This window comes from Lipophrys pholis, assembly GCF_963383615.2.
Source record: "Lipophrys pholis genome assembly, chromosome: 22".
Lineage (NCBI taxonomy): Eukaryota > Metazoa > Chordata > Actinopteri > Blenniiformes > Blenniidae > Lipophrys > Lipophrys pholis.
Window position 1 is genome coordinate 19,811,583 of NC_137644.1, and position 21,372 is coordinate 19,832,954.

The 21,372-nt window shown below is 45.4% G+C and overlaps 1 protein-coding gene across 2 annotated transcripts; it reads left to right on the forward strand.

The window, feature by feature from the left end:
* Nucleotides 1-11,045: 11,045 nt before the first annotated feature.
* On the forward strand, nt 11,046-21,186 carry slc38a2 (solute carrier family 38 member 2). 2 transcript variants are annotated; one of them, XR_013936509.1, is made up of 17 exons: nt 11,101-11,430; nt 12,609-12,737; nt 12,818-12,899; nt 12,994-13,109; nt 14,898-14,971; nt 15,053-15,145; nt 15,303-15,378; nt 17,381-17,463; nt 17,632-17,690; nt 17,789-17,947; nt 18,048-18,127; nt 18,219-18,319; nt 18,870-18,994; nt 19,084-19,228; nt 19,314-19,411; nt 19,513-19,724; nt 20,147-21,185. XR_013936509.1 is itself a non-coding variant. In XM_080492575.1 (16 exons), the coding sequence occupies exons 2-16, from the start codon at nt 12,616-12,618 to the stop codon at nt 19,633-19,635; spliced, it is 1,536 nt and encodes a 511-aa protein (XP_080348701.1). In that variant the 5' UTR covers nt 11,046-11,430; nt 12,609-12,615; the 3' UTR covers nt 19,636-21,186. The 2 variants fall into 2 exon arrangements, 1 of the variants encoding a protein (XP_080348701.1); XM_080492575.1 differs by having other exon boundaries at nt 11,046-11,430; nt 19,513-21,186.
* Nucleotides 21,187-21,372: the final 186 nt, after the last annotated feature.

A 21,372-nucleotide genomic window follows, 5' to 3' on the forward strand; every position in this document is an offset into this window, starting at 1 on the left:
CACCAAGCACACACACACACACACACACACACACACACACACACACACACACACACACACACACACACACACACCAAGCACACCAACAGACGATTCAGGGCCGAAGGACACTGGAGAACCGAGAGGAACATGCAGCTGCAGCCCAGGAAGGCCCGTCTGGAACTCCCACTGTGAGGCTCGACAGGGCCGACCTCTACATCACAGAGCGATGACTGGACCAAAACCAGTGGAGAGAGTCCATAAAGTCTTTAATACACATAGAAAATACTGAAAATCTCTGAAGCCATGAAGAAAACTGACTCCTATTGAGAGATAAGATCTTAAAAATTGCAAATAAATTGTGTAAATCGAATAATTTAAGCTATTATGATGCAGCTAATGTATGGATTTTTATGGGTTAATAGGGTGATGCGTTGAGGTGCATCAGGTCACCCTGACTTGCTGCACTGTTTGCTATAATTGCATGCCAACTACGACGTTGTCAGGGTTTCTGTCGGACATCGTCTTTAAGACGTTCCCGTGTAAACACGAAACCTCCCTGAAACGAAAACGTAAAAACGATCTTCACCTGAAGTGTTGTCGTGTAAATGAGACCCTGAACTGTACTGACATGTTGAAAACCCCCCTAAAGGGCCCCACTTGCAGTGAAACATGAATGATAATGACGTTGACCTATTCTTAAAGGAAAGACAGGAGGGGGGGTTAAAGGGCAACTGCAGCTGCCTCTTGCAGAATGTACCAGAATCAAAAGTGGTGTGATGAGACGCTTCGAAAATAACAAAGAGCTTCAACAATTCAGGAGTTAACCGTCTTGAAAGGGTCCAACTCCTGATTTTCCCGTGACTTCTTAATGTAGGTTTTAAATCCGCGGTACGGCAGACCTTACTGTATGAATGTTTCCACCATTTTGTGGCTTCATCCTTGAAAACTGCCGAGCGAGGAGACGGCGTGATGGCCAGGAATGTGGTGGCCTGACCTCTGACACACATCTCTTCTATCTGTCTGCCTCTTTTATTGCCCCTTTTACCACTGTAAAATTAAAAAAAAAAAAAAAAAAAAGAAAGAAGAAGAAGAAGAAGAAGCAGCCCAGTGGAGGCGGGTGGGGAGTCAGCGGGTTCACCGGGCTGCCGACCGACCCGGGGCCGTCCTGGGTGGAAAGTTTTCAGAGGGCGAGGGCGGCGAGCCCCCCCCCCCCCCCCCCCCCCCCCCCCTTTCCCCTCAGGGGCCCCTGAGGCAAACGTGATCCCCCCATTTGTGCTCCCGTCATAAAGAATGCGCCCATCGAACTACTTTCCCACCACTAAGAGGATTACTAAGGTAATACTCCTGAATCAAGAGATGCTCCAGCACATCCAGGCATTAAAGGCTGGATTTTATAAGTCACACAAGAAAGCCGGGTCGACGTTTTAGCCTGAAGAACAACCGACAGCCAGACCTTCGCCTCTTCGTTTAAACTTCGTTTTAGGACAAGATTAGATTTACTAAATTCTCGACTAACAGAGGCACGATTCGCTTTCACCTTTGTGAAAAAAAAAAAAGTGATGTTCTCAGGAATCTGAGCATCCATCATTTGAGATTTCGAGATAAAACATCATCATGGAAAAGGAGTGAAGAACAAGGAAGCAGAGTCCTGAACAACCACATGAACACTTCCAGGAATCCAACTGGGAAAATGGTCGCTGGCAGCTCCACTGATCGTTTCAGAAAGTTTTCATGTTTGCATGACAACGTTTTGATTTTCAGAAATGCTGAAAACTGTGTAGTTAGTATGTTAGACCACCAGTGGGTGCTGTTGTTTGTTACCTTGGCCAACTTAAGTTGAGCGGCAAACGGCGTTGGCCGAGAAGTTTGTGTTTTCGTCTGCGTGTATTTATCTATTTAATAGTTTGTATGTATATATTTTACCAACTTTTAGCAAAAACTACTCACCCGAGTTACATGAAATCTTCAGAGATGATTTGTCATCATCCAAAGGACCAATTGATTAGATTTTAAGACATTAACAACTTTTCTGAATAAATCCCTCAAAAAACTGCCAAGAAATGTCCCATAGAAAGCGGATGAGAGAGGCACCCCATGGAGGTCAAAGGAGATCAGCGTCTGTTCCCATGGAGACGCTCCCTGCTCAGTGTTTCACAGTGATGTAGCTACCTGAGCTACCTAGTTGGCATCGATATGAGCTAACAGCTAACATGCTAGCGATGCTAACTCGGTTCCACAAACAAATGTGGCGTTGGTGAAAGTCTGCGCTCTACCGAGTGTAGCTCTAGTTCATGTAAGGAACCACATACACAACCTACGCTTTAAACTTTAACGATGGCGAGAACACGGACATTCCAGTGGACAGATGATGAAGTTGGATTGTTATTATTGTGACTGTCAAAATAAAAGTACCAAGTTGGATTGTTATTACAGTGACTGTCAAAATAAAAGTATCAAGTCCAGGAGAATACAGACGGGGAGTCGTGACATTCTGGAGGAAACATTATTTCAATACAATAAACAAGTTAAATGGAATTTTTATTTATTTATTTTTTAATGTGAGTACGTTGCCTTCTCAGAAGCTCACATGTCCCCAAAACCCTGAAGCCCAGAAGGATCTCCTCCTCATGTCACCTTGTCACCTTCCAATACCAAAGATCTTTAATCCGGCCTTCAAAGAGCCTCGGTTTAGAATCGTACTCCACACGTCTTTCCAACGACGCCGTCATCGAGGTTGGAAATAGAAAACAAACGAGTTTGTCCAGTTTTTAGTCGTCAAGAGACTCAGATGAGTTTTAAAACACACTTTTTATGGTCGTCTACGTTGGGTTGGGATGGACGTCTGAAAGCCTGGCAGCCAAAATAAACTGTAATAGTGACAATGCAAGCGAGCGCTTGTTGTTGCCCTGCAGGTTTTCCCACTGTGTTAGAAGGTCGTGTTTGGCTAGGGAGTGTTTACGTAGCGACCCGGGTCCCACTGCGGACCTCACGTCCAATCAGGATCACCGAAGCGTCTGTCCGCATGTTGTGTGTGTGTGTGTTGGTGTGTGAGCGACATGACAAGGTTTCCAAAACATAACTCACTTCCTCTTGGGCGACTTGTTTTCTTTTCAGTCTGATGGCCACCGGCTCCTCTTTGTGTCACCAGTGGTATTAACGCACACGCTGACGACGAGAACGAACACACACACACACACACACACACACACACACACACACACACACACACACACACACACACACACACACACACACACACACATGAACATATGAAGGAATGTAGAATAAAAGAAGCCTTTTATTCTGGTAAAATCTACGCTGGACCAGATGTTTGAACACCACGCACTCTCAGCACACGCTTCACTTTCCTCTCCGAGCGAAGAAGAAGGTAAATAATCTCTGGCCGAACCCCAGCACATCTCCCACATTCACTGTTGGTTCACACACGGGCGGGGGGGGGGGGGGGGGGGGGGGGACCCAATGACCCTCATTGTCTTAATAAAGCGTTGCCCATCATGAGACCTCCGCTTTGGAAAGCGACCAAAAAAATTATCCATTTATATTGTAATGAAAATCCTCCTAAGAGGTTAACTTTTCCAAGAAGGCTCACAGTGGAGACGGGGTGAGGAAGGTTGAAGAGAATCCCCAGAGCGAAGTGAGGGAAAATGAAAAGTTAAGAGGTGTATTATGGGGGGTGCCACGGTGTTAGTGATACCGCCTGGGTGGTGGGGGGGGTTGGTTAGATGTGCTGAGACCTATTCACTGTTGACTTACATAAAGAAATGGACGGCTGCCCGGAGGGGATTAACCGCCGGGGTGAGCGAGTGCAGGTGGAGGTCAAATCCAATGTGACAAAGAGACACTGATGACAAAAAATAAAAACCTCCTTCAACAACGAGCCAGGAACAGATGAGACCGCCTCACAAAGAGAAAAGACTTTTACCACGACGCAATCACAACTCAAACCACACGAGGATCAAAGATCTAAAACAAAAACAAAAACATGAAAACCATGTTGAAGTGGCACAAAGTGATTGGGATTGGCTAAACCCCCCGATGACACTATATAGGGTTTGATCTCTGATTGGCTGCTTGGAGCAACACACTTTTTAAAACCTGAAACAAGCCAGGGAGAGAGAGGACAGACTGTCTTCACTTCTGGGACGTCAGTCCAGGTATGGGGACGAGTAGTACTGCTGGAGAACTTTTAGAAAGTGAGTTTTGCATCATATGACTCCTTTCAAAACTTCAGGAAGTATTTTACACGTCAGTCTTTGAGCCGTCGACCGTCTGTCGATGTTTGGTTTCCTGGACAAATGCAAAAGGGGGAAACAAGGGAGAGGAAATAAAAACAGGCATTTCTTCTGAAGAAAAAAATGTGTCATGGCATTAGAAAAAGGTGTGCAGGGGTAGTCTGAGAGAAAACGCCCCGTCCTCCTCAGGAACCACAACAAACCTGTTCAACCAGCCGGATCTCCAAGAGGAAGTTGCAGATCCTGAAGTGACAACAGACATTTTTGCTTTGTGTCTTTCTTCGTCATCAGACCTGCTTATGTCAACAGTTGGTAAGAAATTATATTCAAAGTATAAACATATTTAATTCCCTGTCCAAAGTTTAGTGAGGAGATGGAGACTCTTCCCTAAACATAGAAATGCATTAATTTCTTTTCTCTTCATCTAAACAACCACCCGAATTAAGCTTTGCTCCGAAGATTGAAACACAGAATGTAACCTGACCACCGCTGACAGAAATACTTATACACGGTACATACACAACTGTCCATGTAAAACCAGAACATACAAGTACATAGAGAAAGAAGAAAAAGTAGAAAAAAATAAAAATAGCAAATAAACAAACAAAATAAAGAATAAATAAGTAAATAAATAAATATACGACATACTAATCTGCATATAAAAATCTTAAAAATTTCAAAGTTGAAAATTATAATTTTTTCATTTAATCCAACAAATACACAAATATCAAACAAAACTGTGCATGTTATAATTTATACAGATTATTGCACCAATGCTGTCTCAATGTATGTAATGTTTTGGTCTATGGAAGCAAAACAAAGCAGCCTCCTCTTCAGTTTCCGTGACACGAGTTTCCGATCTCTGTGTTTCTGATGAAAGCCTTGTTGTTTCCGTCGCTGGTCGTCTGCAGGAAGTTGCGTGTTTTACCACATTTTCAGTGGCAATGACACCAAACGTTCATAGACAGAAACCGCCGTGGCAAAGGTGTGTGCAGAGAACTAATTCCTGTTGAACATGCATAGATGCACACGCCCAGGTAAGTCACCTGGACGGGGTTGTTGGCGTTGCGAGCAGATGGACGCTCGTTATGGTGGCAGGCGTTTAGATCCAGATCGTACTTTTCAGAACTGACTCGGCGGCGCTACATGAGCTATCAGTGATGATCGGACTCATGGAAACGAAAAAGATGCAACTTTTTGAAAATGTATAGGGGAATACAACATTTCCTGAAAACAATCGGGCACCGTCTCCTAGTAGATCAGGAGAAACGCCGCTACTGGTCACGCTCACCATGGCCGTAGTAACTTCTTCTTCTGCACATGCTCAGTAGATGGACAAAAGCAACAATGGCCGCCTCCAGAGTGTCATGTCTCCCAGTCCATATCCTCCTGGGACTTGGTCGTTCTATAGTTGACAGATAGCTAATTGTTCTCGTGGGTTGGATCTTTCGCCAAGACGTAGGTTGGTGGTTCGACTCCGACCTCACCTTGTGGTCAAGACGCTGAACCAAAAGTTACCCCCAATGGGGGACGGGTACGTTGAAGGCTTAAAGTTCCTCTGCAAGAAAAATGTCATATTTAAGATCCAGTTTTAGTCGTTGATGTACGTCTCTAATACGTCGTCAATACATTTCTGAAGGAACTTCGTGTTTACACTCGTATAAATATGTATTTCGAGCATTTACATTTGTTGGAAGATTCCCAGATTTGTTGATATCTTAGCGTCACGGAAACTCCGAGGCAAGATCCCGTTTCTACGATTGATCTGGATTCACACTGGAAAAACCATCAACAGTCAGTTTCACAAGACTTTTTGAGATTTCCTCTTGAGCTGCCGCGACTCCTGGTTTGTCTGCAAACAAATCCACCTTGGTGTGATGACTTAGAAAACTGCAGGTTGGAAATTAGTGGCGATGGTCTGGAGTTTTGATTCTGGTGATTCCTTATTTGGGAAGTAGATTTAAAAAAAGAAATTTCTGGTAGAGTGACTTTAAGAGGTGGATTTGTGCTTTCCAACTGGAGTTCTTCCACCATTTCTAATAGGAACAGAAACAGAAGTGACCCAAAACTTGCTTTTCTGTGGCCAAACAATGAGCCAGAGTGTCGCCTGCTCCCGCTGCACCTCTCGCCTCTGCTCCACTTTCCTGATCCGCCTTAGATCTGCCGGGTCGAGCTAAAGCCCAAAACAAAGGCTCACACACAGAAAACCACACGGACCTGCTGGTGTGTGACTGAGGAATGCTGCGAGGATCGCCGTGGAAACCACTGTCTGTGTGTGTGTGTGTGTGTGTGTGTGTGTGTGTGTGTGTGTGTGTGTGTGTGTGTGTGTGTGTGTGTGTGTGTGTGTGTGTGTGTGTTGAGGTGTTTACTGGTTGACATGTTCAGCATAACTCAGAAAGAAGAAGAAGAACATCTGTATTTTCACTGTAAATTCAAAACAAAAGCCGGCATTACAAAGACAAACGACCGGGAGCGTCGAGGTGTTTGGTTGATCTCAGCGTTCGCTTCACGACTCGACAGGTGAGCAACCGGAGTCACAAGATGAGAAAAGCCGAAGCCAGAGCGAGTCTGCCGACGCTTTGTGAAAAAGACATAAGGACGTTGCATAACGAGTCCGAGAAGAAAGATCCCTTTATGTGCAGCCGCTGAAGTTTCGCCTCCGACCAGGCAGATTCTTCAGCGACGCCCCGCCGCACTTGGCTTCTGTGCTGTTTGTGTTTTCTGGACGTTCTCATGTCCCCACATGACTGCGTTTCCCCCGAGTACTCTGCAACCTGCAGGTCAGAGACACTGCCGGTCAGACTGGTTATTGAAGTATCAGTAGTAGTACTACTAGTAATACTAGTAGTAGTAGTAGTAGTAGTAGTAGTAGTAGTAGTCGCGCAGAAAACCACAACATTAGTTAACAGCAGCAGGAAGTTGTCTAACGACTGATGGAAGAAGAAGAAGAAGACAGTGGAAAAAGTAGTAGTAGTAGTAGTAGTAGTAGTAGTAGTAGTAGTAGTAGTCTCGCAGAAAACCACAACATTAGTTAACAGCAGCAGGAAGTTGTCTAACGACTGATGGAAGAAGAACAAGAAGACGTAGTAACAGTGAAAGTTATCCAGTGGAAAAAGGACTAGTAGTAGTAGTAGTAGTAGTAGTAGTAGTAGTCATAGTAGTACTAGTAGTAGTATCAATCTAGCTATAATCACAATAGTAGTGTGCACGTGTACACAGAACGAAGTAATGGGAGTAATTTGATAACCTCAGAGAGAGAAGCAGTTCACAGTGTGGCGTTCTCAGTAGTAGGAAGTGCAGTAGTAGAAAATGTGTGAGTACAGAACCGGAGGTTGAATTGCAGCGGCAGTAAATCAACTACTACTAGAGAATCAGTAGTGATTGTAGTAAAACGTGGTTTTACAAGAATGTTAGCTTTGTAAATGTTGCATGTGTTACTGTTCCTAATAGTACAGAGTACAATCCAAAAACCAAACGTCCAGAGAAAGTATGTGCCAAGTAGGAGTTGCAATAAAAACAAATTCAGAGTACAAATAATACTACTAGTAGTTGTTTTTCTTGCAGTACTAGTAAGTTTCATGAAAGTTTGCATTCTGCATCAGCAGCTGCAGTTTGGAGTACAATACAGGGCGTAGTGAAATACACCGACAGGGTGGGTCGATTGTTTACAAGTGAAAGTAAAACAGTGGGAAAGTACTGCAAGTACAAGCAGGTAAGACGTTTACAAGGTGGTAGTAGTGATGTTAATAAGCAATAGGAGCTCTGCTCAGTTAGAAGAAAAAACATCTACTATGTGGTTGTAAATTAACAGCAAGAGCTAAATGTACTGAAGGCAGTTTATAATACAAGTATGATCACATAGTACTGTCAATCATAACATCCTACTACATGAACTGGAACATATCAAGATTAAAGGTACAGCACTAAACTGGTTTCAGTCGTATTTGTCAGACACTTTGTTCATGTTATTGACTCTTCAGCGTTAAACATGGAGTTCCACAGGGTTCTGTCTTCGGCCCTATACTTTTCACGTTACACATGCTTCCTGTAGGGAATACTACCAGGAAATACTCCATTAACTTCCATCGTTATGCCAATGATATACAAACGTATTTATCTAGGAAACCCAATGATATTGATGAACTTGTTAAACTGTTTTACTAAAGGCATAAAACAGAAGTAATCAGATTTGGCCCAAAGGTTCTGAGAGAGAAATTATTTAAAGATATAGTAACACTGGCTGGTATTACTTTGACCTCCAATACTACTGTGAGGAAGGTGGAGTTACTTTTTACCAGGACTTAACCTTCTACTCCCACATTAAACGGGTGAAAGTGTCCTCCTCAGAGGTTTCCTCACGTTAAAGAGAGTACTCTGTTCCGCCCTCCGATATGCTGAGTCGGGGGTTTCTCTGTAACATTGCTACATACATCAAACTGAATTGAATTGACAGGAGTATTGCTTCAAGGAGCAGGATTGGTTGCTGTGGTTACAGGGCCGCATAGTAGAGTAGTGACTTTTTATTTTTTTTTAACATTTAAATTCTCTATTTTTGTGAAGCAATCGCATGTAAAATAATACTGGCGGGGTCCCACAAGGTTCATTACTGGGACCTTTACATGACGTTTACATGACGCGTTCAAGTGAAAACTGAGAACTTCCTTTGTGTTACCTTGATTGGGATTGGCTAAACCCCCGGTGACACTATATAGGGTTTGATTTCTGATTGGCTGCTTGGAGCAACACACTTTTTAAAACCTGAAACAAGCCAGGGACAGAGAGGACAGACTGTCTTCACTTCTGGGACGTCAGTCCAGGTATGGGGACGAGTAGTCCTGCTGGAAAACCTTCAGGAAGTCAATTTAGCAGAATATAACTTCGTTAAAACTTTGTAGTTTGATGAAGTTTCATCATTCAGGTTGACCTCAGGTCCAGATGATTCGTTTTCTCATTGAGCTGCTGGAGGTTTAAACTACTATTTATCTTCCTGAGGTCATTTCAAGTGAAAACCAGCCCCCGTCCGCTGCTCCGCCGGCCTCCACAGACAAACTCCACCTGATGAGACTTTGCTTCAGATCGACCCAGACGTGCGTCAGTCCCGATCAGGGGGAGAGGCGAGCTTCAAAGCAGACCTCCCAGTCTGGAGGAGATTACCAAACTCCGTCATGTGACGGCGGCCGTCCTGATCCTCCTCCTCGCCCGCTGGCGCTTTCCCCCGGGTCAGGTGTACGAAGCCTGGGCGAGAGACGGGGAGAGTAAAATCTTCCACAGCTCCAGGAAATGCAGAATTACAGTCCATCAGCCTGTAAATTACACATCCCAGAGATGAGCACCCTGATGTGACCGCAGCAGATTAACTGGGGTTAGTGGACACACATAAAGCAGTGATTACTTTCAATACAACTCCAGTCACTGTCATTATACTGCAGTTATTACCACGCGTCCGCCGCATGGCTGGAGTGGATCCCAGCCGGCCGGGGTGACGGCCGTGTTACGCCCTGCACAGATCACCAGTCCCTCACTGGGAAAACACACACAGACACTTCTAGTTATGAGCAATTCGCAGTCACCAAATCACCTAAAACACATGTTTTTGTTCCGTGTGAGGAAAGCAGAGGAAAAGCAGGAAACCCACGCGGTGCAGAGGGGCAACATGCAAACTGCACACAGTCTACCCTAACCCTTCCAAATCCAGGAATTAAACCAGGGATAAGCTCACTGTGAGACAAAAGGGCTTACCACTACTGCATGCATTTTCTTTTTTCTAATGCACGGTTATGGACTACTGCAGGGAACTGGAGTACTTTTATCTCACAGAATTTATTCTACATTTTCATACCTTGATTGGATTCTCCTGATGTGAATTTAATTAATATCATATATTCTTCTTCTTCTTTCATTCCAGACATGTCATAAAACATGCAATATATATGTGTGTGTGTGTGTGTGTGTGTGTGTGTGTGTGTGTGTGTGTGTGTGTGTGTGTGTGTGTGTGTGTGTGTGTGTGTACAAAAAGAAAACATATATAGTTGAAAATATATAAAAAGTATTTATATAGTTATATATATATATTATACTCATATAGATAGACAGACAGACAGACAGACAGACAGACAGACAGATAGACAGATAGATAGATAGATAGATAGACAGATAGACAGACAGACAGACAGACAGACAGATAGACAGATAGACAGATAGACAGATAGACAGATAGACAGATAGATAGATAGATAGATAGATAGATAGATAGATAGATAGATAGATAGATAGACAGATAGATAGATAGATAGATAGATAGATAGATAGATAGATAGATAGATAGATAGATAGATAGATAGATAGACAGATAGATAGATAGATAGATAGATAGATAGATAGATAGATAGATAAACATGCTAGGATAATATTCATACACTGAATACATAATCTATATCCAAGTATACACACACACACACACACTTATCTAGAAATACATACTTATATACAATATGAACATCTTCAACATGGTATTTCTGCTGTGATTAATTGATCACATCATATTAAAGAAACACTCCGTTTTTCTCTCCTTGTCTGGGGCCGTGAAGCAGCAGTCTGAGAGAGTGAGGCTGGTTGTTCCAGGCTTCACTCTGTAGGTCAGGCTCCTCTGTTTGTACACAAAACACGTCACCGCTGCACGTAAAAAGTCTCCGCCTCCTTCCTCCCTCCCTCCATCCCCCCCTCCCTCCACCCCCCCTGCTGAACGACTCCTCCTCTTCACTCCCCCGCACCCCTCTCTCCCTCACACCTCCTCCTCTTCCTCCCTCCTTTGACTCTGAGCTGATGCAATGCTCATCTATAAAGGGAGAGTCCCCACCCCTCCTCTAACAGAACACGGTCCTCTCGTCGAGCGCATCACATCTCTGGGAATTTGCCTATATTCGTATATAAATCGAATTTCTTTTGATTTTTACGCGCAAATCGCTTCATTCTAATTCTATTTTTCATTTGATACTTGAACTGGTTTTGAACCCAAACCTATCTGCTGTTAAGCAACCGATCCATTCATTTTTTTTCCACTAATCTTTTTATAGATATAACTCAAATATCCTCAGGATCCGCTTTTGTTTTGTGAAGAAATCGTCCGGACAAGTTGCTGATTTTACGCACAAAAGAAAAAAGGATTTTAACGGCGTTTCTGCCACATCTTCAAAAGGTAAGTCAGGAGGCATCTTTTCATTTCCCCACTGTCTGAGGAAAATTACCGGGTGGAGGTGGCACCGTCTGAGATTCAGAACAGGTTTTACTTACTAAGACTTAAAGCTATTTGGATGCTTTGTTGTGCGGAACACCGCTGTCCAATCTTAGCATTAACAAATTATTTATCTTATTTAATCATTTTAGACACGTGATAAGAAAATTGCATCAGCTTGAAATAAAACCAACTTTTTGACTTTACAAAATGTTCGATTCCCTTTGTAAAAGCAGAATGTGCGGTTTTATGTAAACCCTGAGGGGTAGTTTCTCTCCCAGGTCAGTCCTGGTCCAGATAAATAAATAATGAAGCAGTGTGACAGCGATGCTGCAGTGCTGGACTCGTGTCTGGAGGTGGAACAAGGTTGTCACTGCCTCATATAGATCTCAGGCACAAACACAAACACACACTGTCTGAAGGGGGAATAAATATAAATGCGCCTCTGTGCGTAATTTGAAAAGGGGCTCTATAGATAAACCCTTGTATGAATCAGATCGCCGCGCTCTGCGCCAATCGGACAGCGAGCCAGCCATGCCCATAAAGGGACAACACGTGCCATTGTTTCCACTGGAGCCGGCCCTGGAAATAATGTCATTAAATGGATCTGCCATGGCGCCGATTGGATCCCAGCGCGCGCCCACATGTGCGTAATGGTCATCCAAGAACAATTGTCTCAAATAATTGGCAATGACACATTTAGATTGCCACATGGGGATTCTGTTGTACTCTGTTGTACTTCATCACAAGCTTTAGGAAAGGGAGGTTTCCTAATTGAGGTCTGATTTTGCGCCATGTTTCATGGAATTGAGCAAATTCTGCTCCGCAAAGTCCTACTGCGGCTTTTTAGGGATTCAGCATCAACAGCGGCGCGGAGGTGATGCCGGTCTGGTATTTTTCCACTTGCCGGTGCGTCACCCCCCCCTCCTCCCTCCTCTCCTCCCTCCTCTCCTCTTCCTCCTTTATGCCTCCTCCGCCTCCGAAGCAGAGAAGTCACATGACCACATATCCACCAGTCAGGCTGCGGCGCGCTCCCGCTCACTGTAATATTGATTATTCGAAGGGCATCATGAACGCGCATGACTAGAAATAATAGTTATTTTTAAAAGGTTAAAAATGCGCCTTTGCTCTGTTTCCTGCAGCTCTAAAATGTCCAGTGAGAACCACTTCGCTGAGATGAAAAGGTTGAACCAACCGACAGAAGACAGCAGCAGCTCCAACAGCAATGAATACGTGTATCAGGACTGTCCCAGGAAGGTCCCACTGGACAGGTGAGACTCACTCAACCCTCACAACATGATGGCAACACCACCAGAAATATAAAACCTCCTCCTTTATTTCCCTCTTACAGTTCTTACAATGACCTGGAAGCCGAGAATCAAAACTTCCTCCCTGATCACAACTCGAGCAAGAAGAAGTACGAGATTGAATATGTAAGAGTCTCTCTGATCCCCGTCTCTCACTCAAACATCCACCTTTCATCAGGGAGGCGATTTCTCATCTGTGCCTGCTTGTTTTCCCCCTCAGCACCAAGGAAATGCCTCCTTCGGCATGTCTGTCTTCAACCTGGGCAACGCCATCATGGGCAGCGGGATCCTGGGTTTGTCCTACGCCATGGCCAACACTGGCATCGCCCTGTTTGTGTAAGCATTTCTCCTCCTGTGTGCTCCAGCCATCCTCCTGCCATCCCTCTGTTCTCCTTTGGTCTCAAAGGCTCCCCAGGGCAATTTAAATATGCATTTTAAAGAAGAGCACGTCATAAGTTACTTTTATCATGTTTCCACTATTTATTTTAAGCAGTTTTACTTTGAAAAAGGAGGAAGTAAACAATAATTAGACTTTGTATGGTCCTGTCGGGCAGTGACACAGATCTGAGTCACTTTATGGAGCCAAAACAAACTTTCTTTGGAAAGCGGGGGTCTGACACATCCAGCCTTCTGCAATCGCTATTGATTTATTATTGATTAGTGCTAAATTTAGAAAATATTCCCATCTCTCGGATATAAACTAAACTAAACAACAATAATCTAAACAAAACAGGATATTGCACCAGCTATAAAGACCTTTATAATCAACATGTTAAAGGCCTGGGTTTAGATTACGGTGCGACTTATGTAAGAGGAAGCAAAGCGAAGAGGAGTTTCATAATCCACAGCGAGCGTCGGCAGGCAGGTGTGGTTTAGTCTGTCACATCAAGGTCGCAAGTCCTAATCCACTGTATTGGACCAGGTTTAGTTTTTCGTTTCCCAGTATGTGAGAGTGAGAGTGTGTGTGTGTGTGTGTGTGTGTGTGTGTGTGTGTGTGTGTGTGTGTGTGTGTGTGTGTGTGTGTGTGTGTGTGTGTGTGTGTGTGTGTGTGTGTGTGTGTGTGTGTGTGTGGACTCAGCAGCTGGTCGACCCTGGGAGATACAGATTACAGCCGGGGGTCAACAGATTACAGGTGTTCAGATTTTGCACGGTTTATGTATTTTGCAGGAGATAAAAAGTGTGGAAAGACAGTTTATCTCTGGTGGAGAGAAAAAAAAGGGAAAGAAGGAGAGATTTTAAAAAAAAGAATAAGTTACTGCCCCCTGTTGGTCTAAAGGTGAATCACATTCAACGCTATCAGCTGTATAAACCTTCATGTTTGGTCTCTAATGAAGTCAGTTTGTTTTCCCAGAACGCAGAAGCACCTGACTTACACTCAAGCTTCAAATTAAAGCTTTTAGAAAGAGAGAAAAGAAGACAGATTATAAGAATTTGTGCAATAAGTGGAGTATAAGTGTAGCAGGGTAACCATACAAACACGGGGAGTGGCAGCAGAGGTGGCTTAGCCGGGCTAATCCCGCTGAGGGTGACTCGTTCGCTCACAGGAGATCATGAATGGAGACGACGCGCAGGTTCAGCCAGCAGTTTGACCAATCAGAGCGTCGGGATTTACAAAAGGCTGTACATGTTGCAAGTGGCAGTGCTTCCTGTTAAGCAGCCATCTTTTGGGCTTTTTCTGTTTTTCGTCCTTGAGCCGCACACAAAGTCTGTAAGGGAAACCGAAAGGTCACAGGAGAACCTGGCGAAGTGACGAGGGCGAGGGGAATCGTTTTCACCTCAACTATTATTACATCTGAACACAGCGTGCTGCCTTTGGACGAGGGCGCCGCTCCGGGAACGCTCTCGTCCTTTAACGCTCTCGTCCTTTAACGCTCTCGTCCTTTAACGCCCTGCTGAGGCGGCGTAAAGCGTCTGTAGATAAAATGGAAGCAGTTGAATGTTGTTGTTTTTTAGGATTTCCTGGCTCATTAAAAGTCTCCTGGGAGGTTCAAGTCATTCTGAAACGTCTTCAGTGACAGAAAAAGATCTGACCTTCCCAATAGTGAAACCTCAATGTGTTTGATGGTCACATTCGACCAGAACATGAATGATTCATGGTTTTTCTCCTCTCTCGCCTCTTCACAGGATCCTCCTGGTGGCCGTCGCCATCTTCTCCCTCTATTCTGTCCACTTGCTGCTGAAAACGGCCAATGAAGGAGGTGAGTCGTCCGTCCACAGCCGAGGCAGATTGTTTTTCTCGATGCAGAGCTGAATTATTAAATCTGAACTCGCCTCCCAAGGTGCGCTGGTGTACGAGCAGTTGGGCTACAAAGCCTTTGGGATTCCTGGGAAGCTGGCTGCTTCCTGCTCCATCACCATGCAGAACATCGGAGGTGAGGAATAATTCACGAGTCTTCTTTTAACAAAAAAAAAAAGAAAAAAGCTTATGTAACGATAACTATTTTATATTTACGCACCAGGTGCTTCTTGGTCAAACTAAACATCTGAGAGCGTTTTTTCTGAACCTCTTCAACTGAATTGTCTCAACAGCCATGTCGAGCTACCTGTACATCGTGAAATACGAGCTGCCCATCGTCATCCAGTCTTTTACTGGAACCAGCAACGGGTGAGTGTGAAACAACCTCTGAATGTCTTCTGGGTGCCGGCGGGTCGGGACTCGTCGGAGGAGGAGGAGACTGAGTCCTGAAAGAGGGCAAAACCTGCATTTGGAGTTTAAATAAACAAAACCACAGCGGCTTCCAAGGGGGAACTTTTTGAAAACGCTGCTCCTGTGCATGTAGTAAATAGTTCTACTGCACATGCTCAGTAGATGGACGATAACAACAATGGCCGCCTGCAGAGTGTCATGACCTCCCAGTAAATATCCTCCTGGGGAGTTTCTACTGTTTAACGTCGGAACATTTTCAAAACGTTTCCGGTAAATTTTAAAACTTTACTGGGAGAAAAACGCAAAAAAACGTTTCCACCTTGAAACGTTTTGGTTTTAGACGAAGCCTCAGCGTTTCCTGTGTTCCTCAACACAAACAAACAAAGTTTGCCGTGCGAGTTTAGAGTGACTCGAGCGAGTTCGACTCGCCGGTCGGGAGAATCTGCTTCTGAAAAGACTCGAGTGTAACCGTCCCCCGCGGCAGATATAATGAAGCAGGAGGAGGGATAAGTGGAGGAGAGGGAGTGTTTACCCCTCCATTACCTCTCAGTAAATCACACGTTCCTCGTGGTGGAACTCTGAGCAGAGAAGGAGAAAATTCTCTTCTTCCTCAATGTAAACAGGTTGAACAACGGCGGCGCATGTTCCGCATTCATTCCCCCGTTTGCCAGCGATTAATTAATTTTTATGGCGTTTGCGAACAAGTCTGAGCAGATGTTTTGAAAAGTTGGCAGACGAACCAGCCGAGCAGGCCTCCGGACCGGAAATGAACCAGGCCTGAGTGTAGAGAGGCGGACCCTCTTGTTAGAGGAAGTGAACTGGAGTTTGGAGGTTGGTGACGGAGGCCGGAGCGCCGAGGCGAGCCACTCCAGGTGAAGTGGCACGTCAAGTAAAATGGCCGCCGCTTGTTTTCTTCAAGTGTCAAGAGAAGGTGAAGCGGCGTCTTTGTCCTGCCGGAGGAGGAGGAGGAGGAGGAGGAGGAGGAGGAGGAGGTTTTTGAGCAGCATTTCAAAGAGCTCTTTTAGAAGACGGCGCTGCGTCGGGACGGAGCGAGGCGGCGATGAGCTCACCGCCGCCTCGCTCTCTCTCGCAGTTTGAAAAATTGATGCGGTTTGGCTTCGTCTCTCGGTGCCGCATTGTTGCGTCCGTTTGCTGCGAGCGGCGTCACAAACATCTTAGAGCCCAGAAGGCTGACGGCAGGTCCTGGAAGCTGACGGCAGGTCCTGGAAGGCTTCCTGCAGAATGTCATGGCTGCAAACATGTGATCAGTGCTTCTGTGGATACAAACTCTGCATTCATGCACATAAAGCAGAATCCAGAGCCTTTTCTGTCACTGCTGATGCATTTAGTTTGAAAATACAACATCAATAGACTTTAATCAAGGCACATAGTGAACCGGCGATAAACTTTGTCTTTTGCTCTGAAACCACAAATATGTCTTTTTTAAAAAACTGAAAATGTGCCGAGACAAGACAAGACTTACCTTTTAGCACAAAAGTAGACCTTTTTATATTTTAGCACTTTTAGCTCAAAGCTAAGCAGTTTTAGTACTTCTCAAGAAATATTATGAACTTTTTAGAAAACAAAACTTGACATCTCCATGTTTGAAGATAAATCTATGTCATAAATATAACACCCTCCAAATAAAATCCCAAACCGTCACAAATGTGTCAGCTGTGTCCATTGCAGGGACTTTATATAACTTAGACTTTTATTTTAATCTCTTAGCTCAACAAATGTCATTTATCATCAAACAATCTAACATTTAAAATACTGACTTTTAGAACAGAAACTGCTGAATTTAATGGAGAGTTTAGAATTAATCTCTGTGACGGATGTTTATTTTGATTTAAAGACGTTTATTTGATGTGTTGAAGTAGTTTGAGTCGCTATATTAAAGCAGAATCAGGAGTTGATCTCTTCCCTCTATAACCTGCTGCTGGGACCGTCTGTGTTTCAGGGAGTGGTACACCAACGGGGACTACCTGGTGCTGCTGGTCACGCTGGTCATCATCCTCCCCCTGTCGCTGCTCAGAAACCTAGGTAAGGACTGTGTGTGTGTGTGTGTGTGTGTGTGTGTGTGTGTGTGTGTGTGTGTGTGTGTGTGTGTGTGTGTGTGTGTGTGTGTGTGCCGTCAAACGGGCTGAGTCATTGTCTCGCAGCTCAAGTCACAACAAACGTTGGAAAAAGTCTCCTGCTTGTGTTTTGCAGGTTACCTGGGTTACACCAGCGGCCTGTCTCTGCTCTGCATGGTGTTCTTCCTCATCGTGGTGAGTGTGACTCCCCTCCTCTTCCTCCCTCCTAGTTCTCTTGTGAAACAGTGGACCAGCAGGACGGACGCCATGTTTACACTGTGCTGTTCCCTCAGGTCATCATCAAGAAGTTCCAGATGCCGTGTCCTCTGCCTAATGAAGTGGACACTCAGAACGACACCAAGGCCTCAAACGTCTCGTCGCTCGACAGCAACGGCAACGCCACCGACTACAGCGACTCCTGCCGGCCCAAATACTTCGTCTTCAACTCGCAGGTGAGTGACCGGCGCCGCCAGCTCCCTGCGCAGTAGAAACAGTTGACATGGTTTGTTTGGGGTGTTGACCCAGAGGTGTCTGCTCCTTCTTTCCCTGCAGACGGTCTACGCCGTCCCCATCCTGACCTTCGCCTTCGTGTGCCATCCCGCCATCCTGCCCATGTACGAGGAGCTCAAAGAGTGAGTGACCGCCGCCGACAGCTGCTTCTCCTTTCAGAAGATCCGTTTCTCTCTCTCGCGTCTTTAACTGAGCCGTCGTTGTTTTCCACAGCCGCTCCCGCAGGAAGATGCAGGGCGTCGCCAACGTGTCGTTCCTGGCCATGTTCATCATGTACCTGCTGGCTGCGCTCTTCGGATACCTCACCTTCAACAGTGAGTATTTAAAGTAGGACACTAAATACAATGACTGCGATGTGAGTCGACGACACACCGATTATTTCTGCGAGCCGGCGGTGAACGATGACCGGCAGCTTGTTGATCGGGAGATTAATGGACTAAACTAAAAGTCACCATTAGTGACGTAGTGAAAACCTGGAAAACTGCTTAAATGATACTGATACCAAAGAGGATGTGCAGAGAAGATCCTGGAACCATAAACTGTGTAAATAAGAGACTGTTTAGCTCCAATGTTTAGTATTTTACATTAGCCCAGGCGTTTTAATTTAATTTAATTTAATTCATATTTTGAATTTTAACCTCATATGTATTCAACTCTATTCTTTCTTTCTAAGTTTAACAGATGAAAACTTTGAGAAAGTCTCTTTTCTTCACACATTTTTGGTGTTTTCGATAAGTTAGTTAGTTAAGCTATCGTCGCTTCGCTCAGTCTCAGTCGACGAGGTTTGAGCTGAACGCTTGTCTTTTGTTGGCCACGCTGGACCGTGAGGTATTTCTCTGACGCTGTCCGTTGCCCCGCCCACAGTCCACGTCGGCCCCGAGCTGCTCCACACCTACTCCAGGTTCTACAAGTCCGACGTGCTCCTGCTGATCGTCCGTCTGGCCGTGCTGACCGCCGTCACCCTCACCGTCCCCGTCGTGCTTTTCCCCGTAAGTATCCGGCCGGTCTGAGGGTCGACGGAGGCGACGGGTGACGTGGGATTAACCCCGCCCCCTTCCTGGTGTCTCTCCTCCTGCAGATCCGCACCTCGGTCAACCACCTGCTGTGCCCCGCCAAGGAGTTCAGCTGGATCCGCCACACCATCATCACCATAGTGCTGCTGGCCAGCACCAACGCCCTGGTCATCTTCGTCCCCACCATCAGGGATATCTTCGGCTTCATCGGTAAGTCTTCCCCCGCAAGCGACGGCGACGGCGGCGAAAGAACCAACGTTTGTGACCAGTTTGTCAAATTTCCTCCGTCCGACAGGCGCCTCCGCTGCCGCCATGCTCATCTTCATCCTGCCCTCGGCCTTCTACATCAAACTGGTGAAGAAGGAGTCCATGAAGTCCGTGCAGAAGATCGGGGTGAGGAGCTGCTCTGTGACCTCACCGGCTCGGAGTTTCTTATTGTTGTTAGTGTTGTTGGAGCTAAACGTCGTTTCCCCTCCCCCTCCCCCTCCCCGCAGGCCACCGCCTTCCTGGTGTGCGGCATCATCGTGATGATGGGCAGCATGACGCTCATCATCCTGGACTGGATCCACAACGCCACCTCCGCCTCTGCCTCCAGCACGAGCGGCGACGGCCACTAGAGGTCCTCGCCCAGCGAGGGAGGCGACGACCCGACGTCAAAACTCGCTTAGACTTCCCGAGCAGAAGGACTTTGCCATTCCAAGAGAATGTATTCAAACTCTGTACAGTATCCCGTTATAGACCACAATGATGGTGTTTGACCTTTTTTTTTTCTCTCTTTTTATTCTACCATTTTTTCATCGTCGTTTTTTTCGATTGTTTTTACTGTTTGGCTTTTTTTTTTTTTTTTTATCATTTGTCGTTACGGTACAGCTGGAAAACAAGTATTTGTAGGGTGAAGAGTTGAAAACGCAGCGAGCGCTCAGGTACATTGTGAAAAGTGTGGCTGTGAAGCTCTGGGCTCGGCGGCGCCACACCTCGCCGAGGAAATGTACCGGGACGATTCGGTTCCTTCCGACGTTTTTTTTTTTTGTTTTGTTTTGTTTTTTAACTTTTTACTTTGCCAAAAATGTATTTGTAAAGTCTCTTTGTATATTGAAAGAAAGCACTTACCGTTAGCACATTGGTCAGTTTTTCACAGGCGAGGTTTCCTGCGGCGCCGCCTGTTCAGTATTCGTTCCGAGGTCGTCGAGTCCACAGAACCCGCCTCGTCAACGCCGACACTGGGAGCCGCAGCAGGGGGGGCGGAGTCTAGACTTAGACCCCGCCCCCCCTCCAACTGTATCTACTCTGTGACCTGCTGAAGATCTCGTCGGTACCGCGTGTGCAGCGACGACACTACTGCTTCGAGCCTCCGGGTTCCGCCTCCCGAGGGGGAACTTTAAATTTTTTTCTTTATGGGAGAATACTTTGAATTTGACCACATGCAGTGGTTGTAATATAACCTGTTACACTTGCAAATAGAAACATACGATACTTTAAGAAGAAAAAGAAGAAGAAACTAGAAGTCAGATGCGCTTTTAAACACCGACAGCCAAACGGAGGGGGGGGGAGGGGGGGGCATCGCAATACTGTGAGTGTTTTTAAACGTACGGTCGTGCAGTTTTTTGTGCATTTTGAACTGTTTCACGAAGAGCCTGTCATCAGACGGCACACTGTGCTTCCAACACCCGACACGTTATTGTCCATCGACTATTTATGGAAGTCCGTGAAATCAATGTAATTTAATCTATTTTACTATATTTATATAATATTGTATGTATATATACATATGTACATATATATCTATTGAGTTCAACTGTGTACATACGCTTTGTGGTTTGTTTGTTATTTTTCACCGCGTTGCATTGGAGCTGTAAAACAAAACTAAAGACCTTCAGTCGGTGAATCGGTGACACTGATTTTGCTTGAGCGGCGTTCAGACTGGAAATCCGTACGGGAGCTTGTTACATGTTTCGCCCCCCCCCCCCCCCCCCCCACCCCAACCCCCCCCCCCCCCCCCCAACCCCAACCCCTGAACAAAAAACTGCATCAGCAAGAACTTTGTGTTCGGTTGGAGAGAACGTCAACCACCTCTTGACCTCAGGAGCAAAGAGGGCTCTGCCCGCCAGTGTTACACTCTTGTTTCAATGAAACACTATGTATATCCTGTAATTATTGTCAAAATTAAAATCTGAGATAACGTACGCTCTGCGACTGCTCGTGCTCCTTGTGTCCGATTCTTTCAAGCATCGTTTACTCGGCAACGTTCTGCGTGTCTGTTCACGCCACAATGACGCTCGGGGCTTTTGTAAACCGACTGTCGCCGTGGCAACGGGAGAAAAAAACGGCACTTTTCTGAAACGCTGCTTCTGCAT

Coding starts and splice junctions, on each gene's coding strand:
- slc38a2 (XM_080492575.1), top strand. CDS start 12,616: ATGTCCAGTGAGAACCACTTCGCTGAGATGAAAAGGTTGAACCAACCG. Junction 13,110..14,897: donor ACTGGCATCGCCCTGTTTGT/GTAAGCATTTCT, acceptor GCCTCTTCACAG/GATCCTCCTGGTGGCCGTCG. Junction 17,948..18,047: donor ACTTCGTCTTCAACTCGCAG/GTGAGTGACCGG, acceptor CTTTCCCTGCAG/ACGGTCTACGCCGTCCCCAT.